This window comes from Lithobates pipiens, unplaced genomic scaffold (assembly GCF_037356315.1).
Source record: "Lithobates pipiens isolate NorthernLeopardFrog02 unplaced genomic scaffold, aLitPip1_a1.2 Scaffold_22, whole genome shotgun sequence".
Classification (NCBI taxonomy): domain Eukaryota; kingdom Metazoa; phylum Chordata; class Amphibia; order Anura; family Ranidae; genus Lithobates; species Lithobates pipiens.
Genome location: NW_027507784.1, coordinates 83,604,199 through 83,627,915, shown reverse-complemented (window position 1 = coordinate 83,627,915; position 23,717 = coordinate 83,604,199). Strand labels below are relative to the sequence as shown.

Sequence of the window (23,717 nt, the reverse complement as noted above, 5' to 3'; positions counted from 1 at the left end):
GATTACATTTACTAAGAAACTCACAAAAAAAAGCTTAGTTTTAATATAAAACAGTATTAAATATATCAAATTAAATGACTTCTACCTGTAAAGTAAAAAAGAACGTTGGATGCAGCTGCCCTCTGAACAAAGTAAGAGATAGTGTCATTCATCTCTGACTCTACTCATGTCATATCAGTGCATTTAAACTACTAAACCACTACTTGCTATTCAATAAAGATTTATAGGGAGCTGTAAAACAGTTTTTTTGATATTTGTGGTTAAGTGGTTGTAAACCCTTACATATTCCCGGTGAAGTGATTGGCCTCAGTTGATACACAGGGATAAAACAAATCCTCCTACTTAAGTTGTATCTGTTTATCTGCCCTCGTCTCTTCTCTATATCCTTTCAAAGTGCTGAATTTTAAAGCTTGTCTGAGAGTTCAGAAAAAAGGGGGTGGAGAGCTGAAGTTACTCTCTGCGGAGCTCAGTGAGGAGAGCACTGGGAGCTTATTAGAGGAAAGGGACCCTACCCACACCCCACACAACACACAGGAACAGAGCTGAGGCTGCCAATCAGCTGGATGTCCCTCCCCTGTCACCATTTTTCTTTTGGTGTCAGGAAAAATTGTCAAATGATTCATGCTGATAGAAAAGGAACCAGCAGACATAAATGACACTTGGAGCCCTTTCACACTGCCAGGGCGGGGGGCATCGGTGGTAAAGTGCTGCTGGTTTTAGCAGCGCCTTACCGTCCTATTTTTCGGGAGCTAGTGGGGTGCATTTAACCCCTGAATAAAGGGTTAAAAGCACCCACAAAGCACCGCTGCCAAGGCACTTTGGTGGTGCTGCCCATTGCTTTTAATGGGCAGGGGCGCTTTTGGAGCGATGTACACACCGCATGGCCGGCGGTCGCAATCGCCGACAGCCACACGCGATCGTGTGCACGAGCGCCAGCACGGGTATTTCCCCCGTTGCTTTGCCATTGTTTTTGCCACCTCCCATGGGAGACAATTGTCCGCAGCTTCACCTTGGCATCCACCGCCGCACTCCACGTTCACTGTCGACCTGTAAGTATGGGTGAATGTTCTACCATTTCCCCTCCCTCATCTTGTGCGTGTTTAGTTTACTCACTGTTCACCATTCAATTTTTTAGACATCCCTACAGCGTCTGCTCCTGATGAGTGACAGTCACGAAACGCGTTGAGCTATAGATGCTACAATCATGGTTATACATCCAGTTGTTTGAGCTGACGATGCTGCTATCTTATGTTTACAGTCAGTGACTTTTTTTTATCACTAATGTATGGGATGTCTTATACAATTGTATCTTTTGTTTACGTATTTATACCGCATGTTATAAATTTACGCAACTCAACTCTAGATGACTTGCAGGTGATGTGCCAGTGATGTACTGTATTATATGTTGTATTTATGGAATACAATTAATTTTGATAATCCTCAGTGCTTGCTTGCTCTCCAGCTGCATACTTCACTCAAAGTCCTAAACCCTTTCTCTCTTTTTTTTTTTGCTGCGCAAAAGCCGGCATGGAGGTACCTCTGATTCCTACTTCAGAGGCCTCATCTAAAGTCCCAAATTCTTTTCTTTTTCAACACACAAATCCCTGTGCTGTCAGAGGAGAGGGGACATGTCGTTTGTTCCTACTATGTAGGAACAGCGAAATGTCTCCTCTCCTATTCAGTCCTATCCCTATACAGTTAGGTCACATCTAGGGAACACGCATTTAACCCCTCGATCGCCCCCTAGTGTTAACCCCTTCCCTACCAGTGTCATACACAGTAGTCGGTGCATTTTTATAGCACTGTTTGCCAAAAAATCCCAAAAATTTGTCAAAAGTTTCTGATCTGTCTGCCGCAATGTCGCAAGACCGTTGAAAAAAACGCAGATCACTGCCATTACTAGTAAAAAAGAAAAAAAGCCATAAAAATTCCATAAATCTATGCGCAAAGCAATCTATATATGCTTAGTGCGATTTTATTTTTTATTTACAAAATATGTAGAAAAATATATAGTGGTCTAAACTGATGAGGCAATTTGTTTTTTAAAAACATTTTTGAGGATATTTATTATAGCAAAAAGTAAATATTGTTTTTTTTTCTTCCAAATTGCTGCTCTTTTTTTGTGTATAACGCAAAAAATAAAAACTGCAGAGTTGATCAAATAGTGCCAAAAGAAAGCTCTATTTGTGGGGGAAAAAAAGGACGCAAATTTAGTTTGGGTACAGCATTGCATGACCGTGCAATTACCAGTTAAAGCGGTTCTTTACCCTAAAGGGGAAGTTCCGCTAATCTGATCCCTCCCCCCCTCCGGTGCCACAATCGGCACCTTTCAGGGGGGAGGGGTGTGCAGATACCTGGATAATCCAGGTATCGGCACCCACTTCCGGGCAGACCGCCGCAGACGCCCCGTAACCCCCCCCCCCCCCCAGTTGTGTTCTGGGAAACACACAGTTCCCAAGACACAGCAGGGGACCAGAAGAGACGCGCAGCGCGACTCGCGCATGCGCAGTAGGGAACCGGGCAATGAAGCTGCAATGCTTTACTTACCGATTCCCTGACACAGGATGGTGGCGGGGGCAGCTCGTCATCTGCCGCCGACATCGCTGGACCCTGGGACAGGTAAGTGTGATTTTATTAAAAGTCAGCAGCTGCAATATTAGTAGCTGCTGGCTTTTTAATATTTTTTTTTTTTTTTAGGTGCAGAACCGCTTTAAAGTGACCGTGTCAAATTGTAAAAAGTGCTCTGGTCCAGAAGGAGGTAAAACCTTCCGGGGCTGAAGTGGTTAAATCATGATTTAAATCACTAGTAAAAAGGGCTTGATTTAAATCACATTTTTAAAGAGCAACTGTCATCTCTGTCCCACAGTGGCTCCTCCTCTATCCTGCTGTTGACTCTCAGACAGTCCCGTTCACTTTAGTGGGGCGGCTGGTGATGCGGCAGTGACACAACAAGGTGAGGGACGTGACCACAGCAGGTGAGTGGATAACAGGCGCTGCCATGATAAATCTGAAATGACAGGTGCTCTTTAAATGTAAGGACTTATTCTTTCTGGTTGTTAGAAATTTTCATATTTGCAAACAAAATTAAGGTAAAACAGTGATTTCAGAACCGATTGAATCGTACAGTTTGTAGTGTACAAGTCCTTACATTTAAAGAGCCACTGTCATTTCAGATCCATCATGGCAGTGCCTGTTAGCGGGCATTCACTCACCTGTTCCCGCCACTTCCCTCACCTTGTTTGATTTGCAAAACAATGATATAAAGGAATATTCCTGAACTTTGTTTTATCTCATTGAAATTGTGTGAATGTATAAATGCAGTACACTTTATCTCAGCTTGCAGGGCTTGGATTCATTGAAATACCTTACCAAAATTGTAAATATTGCAGAATATACAGCCTCATTCTACATAACTAATCTCCTTTTAATGCTTTATAAACAAAATTATTATTGTACCTTGAATAGAAAACTATCTTTTTTTACGCCAAAATTATTTTATTAAATTAAGTTTGATAAAAAAACAAAAGAAAAACAAATTTAAATAAAAAAAAAAATCAGATTTTTTTTTTCTTTTTTAACTGCTTCAGCCCCGGAAGATTTGGCTGCTGAATGACCAGGCCATTTTTCGTGATTCGCCACTGTCACTTTAACCGACAAGTGTGTGGTCATGCGGCGCTTCACCCAAACAAAATTGACGTCCTTTTTTCCCCACAAATAGAGCTTTCTTTTGGTGGTATTTGATAAACTCTACAGTTTTTATTTTTTGTGCTATAAACCAAAAAAAAAAAAAATACACAATATATTGTACTTTTTGCTATAATAAATATCCCCTTTTTTTTAAAAAAAAAGCAAATTTTTCATCAGTTTAGGCCGATACGTGTTCTTCTACATATTTTTGGTAATAAAAATTGCAATAAGCATATATTGGTTTGCGCAAAAGTTATAGCGTCTACAAAATAGGGGATAGATTTATAGCATTTTTAGTTTTCATTTTTTTTTTTTTTAACTAGTAATGGTGGCGATCTCTGATTTTTATTGGGTCTGAGACATGGTGGACACGTCACACACTTTTGACACATTTTTGGGACCATTGGCATTTTTACAGTGATCAGTGATAAAATGCACTAATTACTGTAAAAATGTCACTGGTAGGGAAGGAGTTAACACTACGGGCCAATAAAGAGGTTAATTGTGTTCCTTCTCTGTGTTCTAACTGAAGGGGGGATGGGACTGTCTAGGGGAGAGGACAGATCGCTGTTCATACTTTGAATGAACACACGATCTGTCTCTTCTCCCCTCAGAGATCCAGGATCTGAGTGTTTACACACAAAGGTGTGTCACAAGTGATCACGGGAGCCCGGAGGTCATCGCTTCTGCTGGGCACTCGCATCGGCCCTAGAGATGAGCAGCAGATGCCCCTAGTGGCCACAGAGCGAAGCACTGTAACAGAGCATCGTTTCGCCCAACCGTAACGTACTGCGGCAACTGGTCCGCAAATGGTTAATGGTTTTTTTATCCACCCCGCAAAAGGCAAATTCACTGTGCACTGCAAGTGCAGTTGCTGTAGATCTGAGGGGAAGAAATGAAATGAGGGAAAGCTCTGCTGATTTATGTGATCCAATCATGTGCAAGCTAAAAATTGTCTCTTTTTAAATCTCCCTTGCCTGCCTCTCCTCCGACCTACAGCGACTCCGCTTCCAAGCGCACAGTGGATTTGCCTCCAGTAAATAAACCACTCCTGTGCTTTTAATTGAGACAACTACACACTGCAGAGGGATGTGCTTTGCACAGATTTTATGTATGAGGTTTACAACCACTTGACTGTGCCTTTACATTAGAGGACCGAGCACTGTTCTAAAACATATATGCACAAAAGCAGATTATTTTGCACCAGTTGTCCCTCAAAGGAGTTCTTCTTGAAGACTTCAAAGTAGACCAGCATATATCGTTAACGGCGGTGCACTTTCTCTATTCTCCCCCGTTCTGACCAGCATTGTCTCAGAACTCCGTCTAAAGCTTTTGATTTTTTTTTTCACTTTGCACATAATTTCCACAGCCCATGAAAAATTCACAGATGTCTACCTCATTTAGAGAAGAATAAGATATTCATAGGATCGCGTAACTTGGCTTAACCACCGATGCCAGATCGGATAAATGTTACCCCTTGAAAAAAAAAAAAAAAGCCAAAGCATCAAGGCGCTAAAAACCCAACACTGTGTTAGCGCATTAAAAGCCTTTTTACCTGTCCATGAAATATTCTGTAAGCGGTATGTAAATGGGAATATTATATAAACATGAGGTCCTACTATTTCTTCTCGAAGAGCTGCCTTAACAGCTAATCCCAGTCGCCCAGCCTGACCAGGTTCACCGAGATATTCTCCCTAAACTGTTATTTGATTGTTTCAAATGCTCCTCTTATAGACTTTAACATCGTGAATAATAAATGAAAGACTATTTTTTTTTTTTTTTCAAATACTTTTCTATTATTAATAAGTGACACATTGTTATTGCCAGATAAAATTATCATTAGGAAGGGACGGAATTCATAAATAGTGTGAAAGAGTTAGAGAAGGGACAAGGACTGAATTATGGTATATTTCAGGCGCGCAGTTTAATGAGCGCATTACGCTGAATACTTTATTAATACATTTTTATTCTTTCCTTCGGTCTCTCCTTTTGCGGAAGGTTTTTTTTTCATAGACTTGCAGACTTAACCCCTCCGTTGCTTCAGGTGTACCCACAGCGTTAAGCTCGCCTCCTCCCTAAGGCCCAGCTGGGGGGGGGGGGCGGGAAGGGAGCAGAAGGGGTTAATGCGCTTTACAAAGAGTCTCCTGTCAATTTAGAGCCTTTGCCGTCTCTAGGGTTGCGTGGGTTACAGCGGTAAGCGGTAAATTATTCATTACTAATTAAAATCCATGACATCATTGATACCTGTATTGCTCCGGCGTGTATGAGAATGTATAGACTGGCGAAACAGACAGCAGAATCTAATTATTTTCATGTTACATTAAGTGTGTGCTGAAATGACAGGAAGAACGAAAGGCTTTCATCTGGATGTTTCCTTAAAATTCCAGATTTGCAACGTGTCACGCTTAGTATTTTTTGCTGGGTTTGAACACATTGATGTTTATTTTGGGATCCCGTTATATTATTTTTTTTGGTTGGGGACAAAATGGCAGTTTTTTTTTTTTCATGTTGCTGTCTGTTTTGCAAAACTGTTGCCTGATTATTAAGTCCCAAGCCCCATGATTAGTTATCGAAGCCATCTCTATGTAAATGATAGAGCAGTTGACAATTATAAAGGAACAAGCTGAGCTGGTGCCTTAATGTTTAATAATGAATGGTACATAAGGCAAAATAAAAAAAATAAAAAAATTCCAACAGGAAAGTGAGACTCCTGTTTTGAAGATTTGTCCTTCTTTGTCTTCGAAGTACTGTACTTAAATTTTTAATTTTTTTTTTCTATTAGATTCAGTCGTTATTGTCTCTTTGGGAAAACGGGTACTTTGAAATGTAATATTTATTGGAAAGAGGCTATAAATGTGCAAAAACTTATTTATAGCCTAATTAAATATACATGCTACAATTGGGCATTTTCTGCATAATAAATTGAATTATCATCTATTGTTCTTTAATATACAATGAAGTGCAGCCAGTAAAATAGAAATGGTATAAATTTTCCAATTTAACAAAATTCTCCGAATTCTGTGTATGTGGATGCGGTTTTCTTAGATGGTACTGAGCATGACAAGCTACACAGGTACATGTTAGTGTTTATTTTATTTTTTATGTTCTTTACAAATTTTTTGCTCAGTGTGTCTTGGTGTAGACTTCTCATACTATGAGCTGCGTATCCATAAATATTTGTGCATGCTGATAGTGTCCATATTTATGCCTGTGAGGGGAGGTGGGAGGATATTCAAGCCTTGGGGAAACTGCAGGGATAGATTGAGGGATACTGTACAACAATTGCAGTCATTTGGGAAAATATTTTATGTTCATAAAGAGGGTGTATAGTGTGCGAAAATATAATGTGAAATGAGGACTGCAGTGATTAACAAGTAGCATACAAAAACAGAAAAAAATTGTGCTAGTCAATAGATATAAGTAGGTACTAATAGTACCGTGACACACTAATTCGGTGAAACATCATTAAGTGCATTGTGCAAAAAAAGCAAAAAGATAATGAAAAACACTACAAAATCTAAATGTGAATGAGTCCTTTAAGTATAATGAAAGTCCAAAAGTAATAAATAAATATCCACCACCAAGTGACTTGATGCAGAGTTTTCAGTTTTTCGGTAGTCAAGGACTCTTACCTGATAGTCGGGACCACCTATCTCTAGGATAGGCAAACAGGCAAGCAGACTGCGGGGTAGCAAAAAAACAAGCTCCTAGGGCAGTGATGGCGAACCTTGGCACCCCAGATGTTTTGCAACTACATTTCACATGATGCTCCACTACACTGCAGAGTATCATGGGAAATGTGGTTCCAAAACATCTGGGGGTGCCAAGGTTCGCCATCAATGTCCTAGGGCAATGAAATTGTGGATGGATCCTATACCGTAATCTCCCCTCACAGCGGGACATCCCAATCACCCAGGAACAGAAAATGATCATACAAATAAACAAGCTCCAATAGCGTAATGCTTTTAAAGTAGATAACTAAAGGGGGGAATTTCTGGGACTTTAAATGAAGGAAGCAAATGTGTGGTGTGCCTCCATCCTGGGTTCAGGTACATAGAAAAGAAATTTGAGACTTTAAATGAAACTAATGACATTGTGATGGTAAATTGATAGAAAGACATATTTAATAACTTGCAAAGATGTAAAAATGCTTATAAATGGTAGAAAACAATTAAAAAGTATTGATCGTGTGTGTAAACAGATGCATCTACATGTATAATAAACATCAAGGGTGCATGAAAATATATCAACTTGGCAACACGTGTTGGGACTTTAAATGAAATTAATCTCATTAGTTTCATTTAAAGTCCCAAATTACTTTTCTATGTGTTATTAAAGTAGGGTTTATTGAAAAAAGAAAGCTAAATGGCTACTTTCAAAGTATAAAAATCTGTATGCGCATAGAAGATAAATATCATTTGCCAGCAAAGCAGAACACCCTAAATTCTGGGATCACGGATTCCGATTCTGCCATCGCACCCCACGTGATTACGGAAGTTTGGGTGGCAATTGCTGTCAATTGATTTTATGACACATGAATTCACTTCAACGATTCTGAGCTACCTGTACATACCCTGGGGGGCACTCTTTATACCTTTTCCCATGTTTCACAGTCAGTAAAGGAGGCAATACATAAATCTTAATGACCAATTGCAAGGTGCAGTGACTCCATGGTATTTACATGGGGGGGGGGGGGGGCGGTGTGATTTGAGCCTTGGCTAAACTTTGAGGGGGGGGGGGGGGGTAGTGAGTAATACAACCATTGCAAGAATGCAGACACTGAATTCCACCAGGGAATCAGCACTCCACTGGCATACAGGCAGCCGTAAACTAATATCGATTAGTAGGTATAAGTGACAACCCAAAGTCCATAAATGTAGTTGCATCCAAAAAGGTCCATGCAGTCAGTGTTGGTACACAGGATTTATGATATATTTTGTCTCCAGCAGCTCCTTACTGGTATTGGAATCCCTCAAGAACATGCAACAGAAAGAAAGGGCATCACGTAAGTGACTCTACCACTTCTGGTGACCTGGCACCCTTTCTTTCTGTTGGATATAACGATTGCAGTCTGTTGGTAAAATCCTTTATGGACTAATTACCCAATCTTAGATTCCTTAGCCAGGGTGTCCATAGATTTGTATTTGTTTTCTTATTGGCTGGGGTATTAATGACATATCCTTGGCACACCCTTTTAACCTTAGGACACTCTTTTAACCTCTTCCTATGCTTTCACATTCACTAAGTGAGGCAATACATAAATCCTAGTGACCAGTGTCAAGGTGCAGGAACTGCATTGTATTGGGATGGAAGTGGGGATATTCCAGCTCTGGCTAACCTTTGGGGGTGAAGTGGGTGATATAACAATTTCAGTCTGTTTGGGACACCCTTTATGCCTCTTCCTATGCTTCACATTCAGTAAACGAGGCAATGCATAAATCCCAGTGACTAGTGTCGAGGTTCAGGAATTGCGCGTTTTTTTTGGATGGGAATGGTGATATAGGCCTGGCTGACCTTTGGGGGTGGGAGTGAGGGATATAACAATTGCAGTCTGTTGGGAAAATCCTTCATAGACTACTCATTCGCCCCTAGCTTGCTCATTAAGATTGCCCATAGACTTGTGGCCATTCTCTTTTCTTAATGGCTGGGCATCATCTTTCAATAATATATTTTTATACTGCACACATGAAATCACTTCAAGGATTGGGAGATGCCTGTACATACCTTAGGGCCACCCCGTATACCTCTTGCCATGCTTTACAGTTGATCTTCTCTGTAAAGATCAATGGCACATCTATCAGTCCGTCCCCACATGCCAGGGTGCTAGGGGTAGCCTTAGACTCTGAACTGTCCTTTTAGGCCCACATACAATCCCTGTCCAAATCATGCCGCCTTAGCCTCCGCAACATTTCCAGAATACGCCCCTTTTTAACTAATGGTACCACCAAGCTTCTTATTCACTCCCTGGTCATCTCTCGCCTCGACTACTGCAACTCCCTCCTCATTGGGTTACCTTTACATAGACTATCCTCCCTTCAGTCCATAATGAATGCCGCTGCCAGACTCATACACCTTAACAGCCATTCAATGTCCTCCACCCCTCTCTGCCAATCCCTCCACTGCCGTCCAATCACCCAATGAATAAAATTAAAAGTACTAACAATAATTTACAAAGCCATCCATAACTCTGCCCCCAGCTACATCCCTAAGGCCCCTTCCACACTGGGGCGGTTTTCAGGCGCTACAGCGCTAAAAATAGCGACTGTGTAGCGCCTGAAAAAACAGCCCCTTTCACTCCAGTGTGAAAGCCGGAGGGCTTTCACACTGGAGCGGTGTGCTAGCAGGATGGTGAAAAAAGTCCTGTAGCCGCATCTTTGGAGTGGTGAAAGGAGTGGTGTAGTGGTGAAATCAATGGGGAAGCGCAGCTATACTGCCAGCAAAGCGCCGCTGCAGCGTCGCTTTGCGGGTGATTTTAACCATTTTTGGCCCGCTGGCAGGGGTTAAAACCGCCCCGCTAGTGGCCGCCTCCCACCGCTAAAATTAGCGGCGCTTTCCCGCCGACGCCCACACCGCCCCAGTGTGAAAGGGGCCTAACCTAGTCCCAAAATACCAAACAAGACGCTCTCTTCATTCATCCCAAGACCTCCTGCTCTCTAGCTCCCTTGTCACCTCCTCCCATGCTCGCCTCCAGGATTTCTCCAGAGCTTCTCCCATTCTTTGGAACTCCCTGCCCCAATCTGTCCAACTGTCACCTAATCTATCCATCTTTAGGCGATCCCTGAAAACCCTTCTCTTCAAAGAAGTCTATCCTGCTTCTAACTAACACTGTTTTTCTTCCTCCATCAGCTCATCTCCCCACAGCTATTACCTTCGTATCAATTGACCCTTCCTTTTTAGATTGTAAGCTCTAACGAGCAGGGCCCTCTGATTCCCTCATGTTGTAAAGCGCTACGCAAACTGTTGGCACTATATAAAACCTGTATAATAATAATAAAAGAGGCAATACATAAATTCCTGTGACCAATGGCAAGGTGCAGGTAATACGTGGTGTTGGTGGGAAGATCCAAGTGTCAGCTTTGTGGATTGAAGATCCTATCTGCATTATTGATTATCCCAGTGCTTACTTAGCTACATAGTAGATAGAGTTTAAAAAAAAGAAAAATCCATTAAGTTGATCTCTATGTAAGGTTTAAGAGTATTGTGGCCACAGAATGCTCTGGAGACACATGAAGTTATGGCTCCTCTCTGTTATGCTTTTTCGAGGTCTTTGTAGACATAGAATGTTTTTTGACCATTGACAGTTTCAGTTGCATTTGGGGACTATCCTGTGTCTGCACTCACTCCCAACCTTTCTAGACATTTCTCAGCCAAGGCCCTCTTGAGTGAAGAATCCATCCGCTGGTTTGGATCTTCCTGGAGAAAACACAACTACTTTGGTTGCCTGCTTCTGTAAAGATTTAAACATTTACTCTGGACCAATCTGAGCCTAATTGTTTATAGAAAGTTCTTTCATCAGAAAGGATCGTTTGACAGATCGATTGTATCTGTGTGTCTGACACCTGCCTGATTTTCTGGATAACAATATGTAGGAAAGTGTGAAAGCCTTGTCCTTTTCCTGAAGAAAATAGAACATTTCCCATCACATTAGGTATTTGGGGCTGAATGTATGTCTTATATTGTTCACAATGGGAATTTTACCCCTCTATGGGAGTGTGCCATATGCCATAGCAGCACACCAGACATTATATTTTGTACAATCCATCATTAAGGATTAGAGAGCTGAATTAACTTAATTGTTGATAAAAAAAAATGTTCCCCTCTGGCTGATCTATGTACATTGCAAAGACTAAACTTTGTTGCAGATTCCTACCCTTTTTTTAACCTGTTTGTCTGTTTTTGTGCCCTGAGTGAATCTGTTTGGGAGTGGCTTTATAATTATCAATAAGCTGCTGCACCTGTAGGGCTCTGAGGAAAACTGCAGGGACTTCATCACTTTAGGTCTGGTTTACACCTATGCAGTTTGCTTTTGATTAATTCCTGCAGTGCTTTTTGTGGTGCATTTTGCTGTTTTTTTTTTCTTTTCTTTGTTAACGCGTTTTCGATGCTTTGCATTTTAATGCTTTTTTATTTCTTAAGGGGAGATGTATATGTTAGGCAGATTAAAAAGTGCAAAACACATCAAAAACGCATAAAAAAACATATTTTTTCTGTTTGTCTATTGAACCAAAAATGCTGCATTTAATTAAGGCTCCATGTACGAGGGACATTGTTCAACCTCTCCTGCATGATTTAACTCTAGAAACTGGCATCTAAAAATGGCCGCTTAGCCGTGTTTATATGCCGTGTTTACATGTCGCGTTTAGCCGCACTTGCGTCTAGGAGCGTTTGAAATAAAAATAAATAAAAATAATATATATATATATATATATATATATATATATATATATATATATATATATCTGTGTATATGTGTGTTTTAAATGTCCAAAAATGTAAAACGCCTGTAAAGGAATTGCGGCTAAGCGCGAGTTACCGCATTTAGCCACGTTTGGTGTTTGAAATACCTCTAAACACAGCTTTCGAACAAATTTTTTGGGTTCCAAAAAAAAGCCCCTAAACTACCTAGAAACAACTATAAACAGCCCCGTGTACATATACTGATAAGATAACAGGAGAGGAGAGTTCAGGAGCAGTTGAAAAAAATGCCCAACTGCTCCTAAACATCCGTTTACCAGCAGCAGTTTACATGAGGCCTAAGTCCCTGACCCTTTCCAAAAATGCAGTGGTTGAAAAAACACAGATGTGACCGTGTCCCATAGGAAACGATGTTAAATGGCCTGTTGTGCGGTTCTGCAAAATACACTATAAAAACGCATAGACACCATTTTCGTATATCTTATTGTACATCACAGGACACAGGGCCATAGTAGTTACTATGTGGGTTATAGGCCACCTTCAGATGATGGACACTGGTACGCCCTAAGACAAAAAGTGAACTCCCTATATAACCCCTCTCACTGCTGGGAGTACCTCAGTTTTTTGGTGTTGGTCACGAGTGAAGATGTGCTGTGCTGAGCTCTACTGGAGCAATCCTTGCTGGGGCTAGCTATGCAGCCGGATCCATTTAAAGTGTCTTATTGGCCGAATTGAATGGTACCCGAGCCTTATATCCGAAGAAACGAGGTCTTGCTTGTAACGCTTCTCTTTAGAGAGCTGGACCCCGGGATCCAGTACTTTTTGGTATTATGGCCATAAAGTTTTTACTGGTGGCGGTGCTATTACAAGTCCAGGATTGTGGGTTTCCTCGAGGATCCCCAGCTCCTGAAGGTTTAACAGAATCCACCGTGAAAGGTGTAGATTAGGTCTGTTGGTTTACCACAGAAAACCCTGCGGCAGGAAAGGTAAGTGCAGTTTTCTAAGAAGTTTTTAAAATTTTCTTAGAGATTGTCTCCTTTAAAATTAGTAAGTGTTATGCCTACGTGTCACCACTGGGGGGCTGTATTAAGCACTTACAGTCTCATGCTTCTCAGCCCACGTTGTGTCTAGGAAGCAGCAGTCTCTTCTTCCTCCTGTCAAGCAGCAAACCTCCGTTAAGTCTGGGGGGGGGTTGGTCCCTCTCCCCACCAGACGCCCCCTGTGCTCTTTTTCCTTCCCCTCGTCTCAGTGAAAGAGCTCTGTTTAAAAAAAGAGGGAAAGGGCCGTAGGCGTTGGGGGCGGGGCTTATCGCTGTCTTGGCATCCTCCAACGCCCAGTCTGGGAAGGTATGTTTTAAAAGGCACCATTTGTGCTGTTACATGCTGCAGGAGGGACACGAGAGCAAAGGTGGCATATAAGAGGTTTGGTGACACAGGCATTCCTTTTGACACATTTACTGCTGCATCAGGCTGAGCATTAATAGCAGAGACGGGGCTGGACTATTGCTCAAACAGTGGATGCATTCCTTCTGGTAGTACCACTGCTTTGTGCAGTGGGCTATGGCCAAAAGGTGGGTGAAAAACACCTAAAAAAAAAGGGGCTCTAGAAGGACTGCTACAGTCACACAGAAGCCTAGATCCAGCCCAGTAAAGATGGCATCCTCCCCTGAGAGTAAAATGGCTGGTCAGAGTGAGCCATCAGGAGGGGCAAGTGTTGCAGCTGTTCTTAACACTGCAGCCCCTGTGTTTATTACTAAGGAGGTTTTTTTCTTCAACCATTTTAAGCTTGGAGCAAAAGATGGATGCCTTAATTGCATCCCAGAGTGGGACTAAGCGCATCAGGTCCCCGTCCATTGCTCAGGACCCTCATGCTGAGGATCAAGGGGCGAGAGATGACAAATTTCTCTCCAAGGACCAGGAAGAGGCTGAAGTCTCTTCTTCCGAAGAACCTGATACGGAAGTATCGGGTTCACAGGAAAGATTGTTGGTACAGTCTCTCACTGAATTGGTCTGCTCCACATTTTTACTGCCAATAATGCAGTCCGTCGATGAACCCACTTCTGTTTTGGGTTCACGGAAGCCTCTCCAATCTGGTTATTCTTTTCTTATCCATTTATGGCTAAGGAAGCTAATGTATTGGGAGCACCCAGATAAACAGTTTTTTTCCTCAGAAAAAGTTTTCAATACTTTACCCTATGGAGGAAGAGTTTTTACAAGAAATGGAGAATTCCAGGAATTGACACCGCTATATACTCTGTAAATAAAAACCTGACTTGTCCCGTAGACAATGCTCATATGCTAAAGGATCCAATGGATAAGAAGTTAGAGTTCCTTTTCAAAAACTATATTTCACTTGCAGGTTCAGTCGTTCACCCTGCACTGGCAGCGATCGGAGTATCTCAGTCCTTAAAGGACCAGTTTATAGAAGTACTGCAGTTATTCCTGATGAGCAGGCCCAGGATTTGGCTGGAATATCAAAAGCATTGTGTTTTACAGTAGGCAATATGAAAGATTCATTTCTCCAGGCCTCACGGCTCATGCTAGGGCTGGTACATGTGCGTCGGATCCTATGGTTAAAAAATTGGTCAGCCGAAGCGGCATGCAAAAAGCTCTTGGCCGAATTCCCTTCTCATGGTTAACGGTTGTTTGGAGGCGATCTGGATAAGTATATCCAAAGAATTTCTAATGGGAAAAGTTCCCTTTTACTGGTTAAGAAGAAGTATAAGCATTTTTCTGTAAAACGTGCTTCTTCTCCAGTGCTGGGGGCATCAGCCTCCAGGCAGTCACGACAGCCTCCACCGTCAAGTTCATGAGGTAAACCTCAGGGTTAGTCCCAGGGCTAAACAAGGACCTGGGGGAAGAAACTCACAAAACAGAATACTAAAGCCTCTTTATGAAGGGGCCCCCCCCGCTCGCTCGAGTGGGGGGGAAGGCTTCTACAGTTTTCAAGGGTCTGGCAGGAACAATGTCAAGACAGATGGGTGGCTTCCTCAATTTCTCTAGGTTACAAACTAGAGTTCCTGTCTCCTCATTTTTCTCAGATCAAACGTTCCCAGAGATCCAGCTTTGGATCATCTCTTGTCTCTAAGAGTGATATCGATGGTCCCATTGGAAGAGCAAGGTTTGGGGTTTTATTCAAACCTGTTCATCGTTTCAAATCCAAGTGTGAATGTCAGACCTATTTTAGATCTCAATGATCTAAACCGGTTTTTGAATATCCGCTCTTTTCGCATGGAGTCAATCTGATCAGTAGTCTCCATCCTACAAGGGGGAGAACTTCTGGCGTCAATCGACATCAAGGATGCCTATCTCCATGTACCCATTTTCCCCACTCACCTGAAACTTCTACACTTCGAGGTGGAAAGATACAGCTCAGAAGAGGGTGTTTTGCGGTTAGTGCTTCTTGGGCAGTGCACCACCAAACCTCCATGGCTCAGATCTTCAAGGCCGCAACTTGGTCTTCAGTCCATACATTTACCAGATTTTATCATGTAGATGTAAAAGGTCATGAGTATATTGCCTTTGGGCGCAGTGTACTGCAGGCTGCAGTATAAGTCCTCTAGTCTCTTAGTGCCCTACTTTTGTTGTGTCTCCCTCCCTTCAGTTGGCATTGCTATGGGACATCCTATTATGGCTCTGTGTCCTGTGATGTATGATAAGAAAATAGGATTTTTATAACTGCTTACCTGTAAAATCCTTTTCTTTGAAGTACATCATGGGACATAGAGGTCCCTCCCTTCTTGGTATACACATGTATTGCTTTGCTACAAAAATGAAGTACTCCCAGCAGTGGGAGGGGTTATATAGGGAGTACACTTTTTGTCTTAGGGCGTACCAGTGTCCATCACCTAAAGGTGGCTTATAACCCGCATCGTAACTACTATGACTGTGTCCTGTGACTTACTTCAAAGAACAGGATTTTACAGGTAAACTGTTATAAAAATTGTATTTTCTTTAGGAGTATCTCATTAAAAACGGCATTATTCTTTCAGGGGGTGCCCAAAATCTGACTTGCATCTTTAGTGCAGACTTCTGATAAAATCAGTAAGCCAATCACACAAGCAGGAAGTGACATATCTGGGGGGTGTTTTGTACAGTATCTATGTACAGAACGCCTCCAGGTAGCCATATTGCATTGCTTTTTTGCAGAAAATCTCAACACTGTAAATTGAAAAGTAAAGGTAATCTTTAATAACATTCCTTTTACAACATGACTTGTGTTTTGAAATTGTATATGCTTGCTTTTTTTTTTGCAACTTTATTGTTTTTGACAAAGGGAGTTACCCCTTACAGTGGACCTTCCATGGCAAATGGGAGGTCTGCTTTTAGCCAAATCCCTATTCCTCTCCCCACCGCCCACCAAGAAAAAGCTATGATAAAGGAAATATTTTTGAGGGGTAGAACTACCTTGCCTCCAGCCTCCCATATTTTTGAGAGGCACGGCTCATGTCACCGTGCCCCCTGGTAGAACTGGGTGGTGAGTATACATTCTTAGAATTTCCAGCTTTCAAGCGTGGGAGGCCATGGACAAGGTAAGTAGTATTATTATTTTTTTTTTTTTTGGGGTGGGGATGAGTGGTGGTTTGTCATCGAATGTTTTTTTGTTAGGGCAATGGCTGGCAAAAATAGGACCTTCCATTTGCCATGGAAGGTCTGCTATAATTAATGATCCTGCCGGGTGTTCATGTCAAGATTATATAACGCAGAGCACAGTCCCTGACATATTGCCTCCCGTACAGTAAAGCAAGCGACGTTTGACTTATCTTGAAGCTGTGGCAGATTACTAGACGCAGGCAGCCTTGCATCAGATGTATTGCACAGTATGACACTGAGAATTATTTGTTCATTTCCTAGGCTGGAGCCGTGAAGGATTACATTAAAATGATGTTGGAGAATGACAAGCTGAAGTTCTTGGTGTTTGCACACCATCTCTCCATGCTGCAGGCCTGCACAGAGGCTGCCATAGAGAACAAGGTAACCTAATCCATCTCTCCATTCAAATGCGTCAGTCATGTGATTTGTTATTTACAGAAGAGCTCCCAGCTACGCCTACCCACAGACGGGGCTTGCCAGACATATGAGCGATGTTTCGTATGAACAATCTCTTGTATAGAAGATTTGTTCCTTAAATAGTAATAATTCTCCCTGCCAAAAAAATGGTACTTTATGGAAAAAAAAGAGAAACTAATAACTGTAATAGATAATATGCATATTATCCGATCATTTAAGTCTGAAGTCCAGGTATGTTAATTTTTACATCCGTGCAGCTTGGACCATACCATACCTGTGGGATCCTCATGAAATCTGGAAATCTCTGTAGAAAGCATTGCTACTCCAGTGATCTCCACTAGCTTCCAGATCTCGTGCCAAGCGGCTGCCCTTCTGCATTGTGAACATAGAAGGTTGCTTGCCATCTTGGCACGGGTGCTGTTCAGGGAACAAAGTGCCTTTTCACAATGAATGCAAAACATTCCATAATTGAGCGAGGTGGAGAGGCGAGGTGGTGATGTCATGATCTCCGCCTCGCCCAGTCAAAGAACATTTGGCATTCCTTTGACGTTCATTGGCGCAAGCTACTCTAAATGGTGCTCATGCCAAATGGGTGACCTTCTGTGTTGATGATACAGTAGGGCAGCTGCTCAGCACCAGATGCTAGTGGAGATCACTGGAGTGGCGGTTCATACTGCAGTGATTTCCAATCTTCACGGGGATCCCGCAGGAATGACACACATAGTACAGTAAAAACTTGGTTTGAGAGCGTTTTGCAAGACAAGTAAAATTTTTTAATAAATGTTTACTTTATATACAAGTGATGTCTTGATATACAATTAGCGTCATGTCACAAATGAGTATAAAAGAGAAGAGAGGCACCTCTACGTGTGGCAATACAGTTACATTTAAAGAGGAAGTAAACCCTGATGGGTTTACTTCCTCTTTGATTCCCTGCAAAGGTAAAGCATAATGGACTACTATGCATCGCACTCACTGCCATTGACATTGTTCCTTTCCACACTGCGCTCCACGAGCGATTCAAGCCTCGCTTTCAGAACACTCCACTGCAGGGTAGTCTTCCTGGTCATGATTGCAGACTGACAGCGGTGAGAGCCGGCGGTGCGGAGGATGATCTCTATGGACAGCTTTTACCCCAGATCCCTGCGTACTTAGATATCCCTCTTATAATCATCAACCATGTGAGTTGCTAAATGTTGTACCTTCATTAAATGTAACCATATTGCTACACTTGGAGGCACCTCTCTTCTCTTTTATACTCTGTAGCTCCTGCTGGATTTTGCTTCTAATCCCCTTGTGGAGGCTTCCATTTGTGGATGAACATTTTATGGTTACACAACACATTGCTATAATTTATTTTTTATTTTTTTTATGGACTGTAAACTGAAGGACTTCTGAATAAATGGTTGTGGAATGAATTGTTTGAGTTTCCATTATTTCTTAAGGGGAAATTTGCTTTGATATACAAGCGCTTTGGATTACAAGCATGCTTCCGGAATGAATTATGCTCGCAATCCAAGGTTTTACTGTACATACTTATATTGTTCCAAGCTGGCCTGATGTAACTATTTCAGTTCAAAGCAGAACAAAAGTCTCAGCATACAGTACTTATTTGGTAGTATGTTTTAACCACTTAAGCCCCGGACCATTTGGCTGGCCAAAGACCAGAGCACCTTTTGCGATTTGGCACTGCACCACTTTAACATTTACGCGGGTGCGACGTGGCTCCCAAACAAAATTTATGTCCTTTTTTTCCCCACAAATGGAGCTTTCTTTTGGTGGTATTTGATCACCTCTACAAATTTTTATTTTTTGAGCTATAAACAAAAAAAAAAAAATGGCAACGATTTTGAAAACTCATTATTTTTTGCTATAATATCCCCAAAAAATATATAAAAAAACATTTTTCCCCCTCAGTTTAGTGCAGTGCAGCCTCATCAGCGCACATTCGTGAAGCAGAAAAATTACCTGCTTGCAAAACTTTATAATAGACTATGATTTATTTTATTTTTTTCTCAAACTTTGCTAAACAAACGGAAAAAAAAGCGAACAATAACAAACCCCAGTGGTGATTAAATAGCACCAAAATAAAGCTTTATTTAGTGCAAAAAAAATAATTTCATATGGGTACAGTGTTATATGACTGCGCAATTGTCTATTAAAGCAACTCAGTGCCGAATCGCAAAAAGTGCTCTGGTCAGGAAGGGGGTAAATCCTTCTGGAGCTGAAGTGGTTAAGGTGGCTGACTCCATTGTCCGTAGTGAAATGCTTTGAATTAATTGGACAGGATTTTCCTCCTGACTTTAACTTAAGCGGAGCTTTTTCCTCCTTTCATATTTACTAAAACTGTGTTGGAAAGTCCCAGGAGAGATGCTGAAATCTTAATTGGGGGTGATTTCAGGCCATTAATAGCTCGGCAATGCGAATTGTCAAAGAGCCGCGGTCAATAAACCGCTACTGACAGTTTAATTAATAACCTGCTTTAATCGCAAGCTCTGCGAGGCAGTCCCTCTTTATTTTTCTATAACATGTCTTCAATGTGTAGCTTTCTTTGTGCTTAACCTCATTATATGTATCGATCGAATTCCTCTGTTAAAGGCTGTCTGTGTACTGCTGGAGCTTTAGTAAATCGCACTATAATGGCCATGCATAAGTAAGTAAACACACCTGTTCAATTTATATCTCCTGCCATATGCAAATAGGCATTTCAAAGTGTTTATTATATGCGCATTCTAACATTCTGATTACAAAGAGAGAGCTTGCAACAGTATATGGATATTATTGGCAACATGCAATTTCAAAATAGGTAGCAGCATCTGGGATTCATCGTGGAGAGTTTCTTTAAAATATATGTAAACTCTCGCATTGTAAAACAACCTATTCACTTCAAATTGAAATGAAAGGCAAAACATTTGTGTATTGATATAAAAAAAATAATTATAAATATTTTTTCCCCTTTTTTGTAAGTGATAAAATACACTCTGTTCTCAGCTGCATAGGGATTTTCACTGGGGGAGGAAAAACAGCAACACACTGATCCTTTCAGTGAATGGCTATGCAAGAGGGGTGTGTCAGGAACAGTCTGATAATTGGAGGAGAGCAGGCTGCTATGCTCTGTTGCCTAGTGTGGTCAGCTTTTCATAGAAAAGCAGAGGCACTGGCAGGAACACCAGGCATTTTACACAAAGGAAGCAGTGCAAAGAGAACAGGATACTTTTTCATACAAGTACATGGTACAGCAGCCATGTATCAGGAATATGAAATGTAAGGTTTACATATTCTTTAGCCACTTAAGGACCGCCCCCACGCACATATACTGCGGCAGGGTGACCGCTCTGTACCAGACCACATACTTGGTACATGATCTGACACTTACGGGTATGGGATGCACGAGCGTGCCGCCAGTGATCCGCTTCTGCTGTGATTGGGCACAGCGGGAGCCAATCAGCGGATCTGGCAGGCATGATGTCTGTTAGGACCCGCCGATCGGGAGACGGGCAGAATGGCGGTCTGCCCATGTAAACAAGGCAGACGGCTGTTCTGTGAGAGGGTAATGTGTACTGTTGCTGTGTTTCTGCTAAGCAGGAACATGGATCTTTACCTTCCCCCAGTCAAAGCACCTCCCCTACAGTTAGCAAGCACTCCATAGGTACACATTTAACCCTTTGATCGCCCCTGATGTTAACCCCCTTCCCAGCCAATGTCATTAGTACAGTGACAGTGCATGTTATTTTAGCACTGATCACTGTAACAGTGTCTGTAATAGTGTCACTGGTCCCCAAAAAGTGTTTGTGTCCGATCTGTCCGCAATATTGAATTCCCGCTATAAGTCGCAGTGAAAAAAAAAAAAAAAAAGAGAAAAAATATCCTGTAGTTTGTAGACGCTGTAACTTTTGCATAAACCAATCAATATACGCTTATTGAGATTTGTTTTTACCGAAAATATGTAGCAGAATACATATTGGCCTAAATTGATTTAGAAATGTATTTATAATTATTTACATTTTTTTTATTGCATGTGTTTTATAGCAGAAAGTAAAAAATATATATATTTTTTTTTTCAAAATTATCAGTCTTTTTTTGTTTATAGCGCACAAAAAAAAAAAAAAAAAAAAAACAGAGATGATCAAATACCACCAAAAGAAAGCTCTGTTTGTGGGGAAAAAAGGACAACCCTTTTATTTGGGTACAACGTCACATGACCGCACAGTTGTCAGTCAATGTAACGCAGCGCTGTATCCCAAAAAATGGCTTGGTCATGAAGGGGGGTAAATTTTCTGGAGCTGAAGTGTTTAAAGTAAAAAATTTAATTTTCACCCAGAAATTAAGGGAACAAATATTACTCCTCATCCATTTTAAATTTGTTGAGGATTTTGCAATCTGTATTTCCCTGTGTAATTTCTTGTTGACAGGTTATTCTGATTCTAGAAATATGGACATGTCTAAACATGGGAAGCACTTTAAAAAGTTTTATGCTTTCCTAGGTTTTGAATACTATGTGGAAGGACTAGAACCTCTGGCAGGTTTGTATTCCTCTCTGCTTTCCTGCTGGGGAGACCCCCCCCCCCCCACACTTTTTTGATCTTGGTGACTGTTGCACTGAAACGGGAAGTGATTCAAATTCCCAGATTTTTCAGTTATTGGAACAGGAGATGAATAGAAATTTTCAAAGGTAGACACTTGTTCCAGTGACGGCTGTTTCTAAAAGATACCGGAGGCAGTCAGGTCATTGGTTTATGGGCTTGATTTGAGGGCGAATGCTTGGTGTGTCTGGGTCCTAGCCAATTAGAAAGTTACAGTTGGGGAATGGGAGATGGAGGGACCCAAATGAGTTTTCCAGTGTGGTATGGGAGCGCTATACTGGGATACAGCCGCCTAGACGTACCAGCCATTTATAGGAAATTATATAGTTCCGTTTTTAAACTCCATCAAATAAAATTACGTAAGACTTGCGTAAAAAAAGAAAAAAAAATTGTTATTGGGTTAGATTAAACTTGCTCGTCACTTTTCTCCATTATACAGGTCAACGCTAAAGCGCTTATATTCAAATCTTTATTTGAAACGTAATAAAAACATGCCACAGTATGCATGTAAAATTTGTAAGATTGACCTTCAAAAAGACTTCAGATAAAAAGAACAATTACTCTTCCAAATGCAACAAACAATACATTGTGGATAGCCTCTGTTCTGTAACTGTTCATAAATTGCAAAAAATAAACCCAGGATCTACCGTTGTCATCAATCACATCCAAAGACCTCACTGCAGCAGATCAATAACGTTACGGGATTATCCGGTTTCTTATCCTGTGGCGCACTTGAGAAAGGGAAGGTGAAGCCCAAACTGTGTGTTAAGCCATGGAGCTCTAATAGCGATAGTTGCAATAAAGGGGATAATCCACCAACAAGGCTCAGCAAAATGGAGTGATTTCCTTGCATTTACTCACTTGAAGTGATCCTTTCCATTTTCTTCCGTAATCTGCTCCAGCAACTCTTTTAAAACACACTTCTTCTTTCCTTATAACACGTAGAGTTAACTGCTTTGTTACTAATATACAGAGTTTGACTTTTGTCTTAAGTGACCATCTTGTTCCACGTCTCTATCTCGTTCTAGTCTCTCATCTCCATCTAGTTCCTCACCTTCACTCCCTTCTAGTCCCTCACCTTTACCTCCTTCTAGCCCCCCCCCCCCCATCCTCCTTCTAGTCCCTTACCTTCACCCTCTTCTAGTCCCCTATCTTTATTTCCCCCTAGACTGTAATGTACTTCTAGACCCTCATCTCCTTCTCCTCCTTAGTCCCTCATCTCCATCTCCTCCTTAGTCCCTCATCTCCACCGTAGTCCCTCATCTCCATCTCCACCTTAGTCCCTCATCTCCATCTCCTCCTTAGTCCCCTCATCTCCATCTCCTCCTTAGTCCCCTCATCTCCATCTCCTCCTTAGTCCCCTCATCTCCATCTCCTCCTTAGTCCCCTCATCTCCATCTCCTCCTTAGTCCCCTCATCTCCATCTCCTCCTTAGTCCCCTCATCTCCATCTCCTCCTTAGTCCCCTCATCTCCATCTCCTCCTTAGTCCCCTCATCTCCATCTCCTCCTTAGTCCCCTCATCTCCATCTCCTCCTTAGTCCCCTCATCTCCATCTCCTCCTTAGTCCCCTCATCTCCATCTTCTCCTTAGTCCCCTCATCTCCATCTCTTACTTAGTCCCCTCATCTCCATCTCTTACTTAGTTCCCTCATCTCCATCTCTTACTTAGTCCCCTCATCTCCATCTCCTTCTAGTTCCTCGGCTCCATCTCCTTCTAGTTCCTCGGCTCCATCTCCTTCTAGTTCCTCGGCTCCATCTCCTTCTAGTTCCTCGGCTCCAACTATTTTTTGTCCTTCATTTTAATTTAGTTCCTCATTTCTATCTTCCCCTGGCCATTGATATATACAGAGACTTATGATATGTGACTGCACAATTGATGTGGATCAGTGTCTGATTATAAACTGGTGAGTCCTGAAAAAACGGAATAGTTTTTAATATGGCAGCCATTTCTGTGAACATTGGCAAAGTAAAGATTAGTTTAAAATACACATTAGTGCCTTTGTCAGTGGGCTTTTGTTCTCTT

At 41.6% G+C, this 23,717-nt stretch overlaps 1 protein-coding gene across 1 annotated transcript in view; it reads left to right on the top strand.

Annotated features, from left to right (window-relative positions):
- The window catches only part of ZRANB3 (zinc finger RANBP2-type containing 3), a gene marked incomplete in the record, with an annotated part of 393,324 nt that overhangs the window by 188,400 nt on the left and 181,207 nt on the right, over nucleotides 1–23,717 (top strand). Inside the window, 1 exon segment of the mRNA XM_077447813.1 lies at nucleotides 16,956–17,075. Coding sequence (XP_077303939.1) covers nucleotides 16,956–17,075 — 120 coding nt within the window.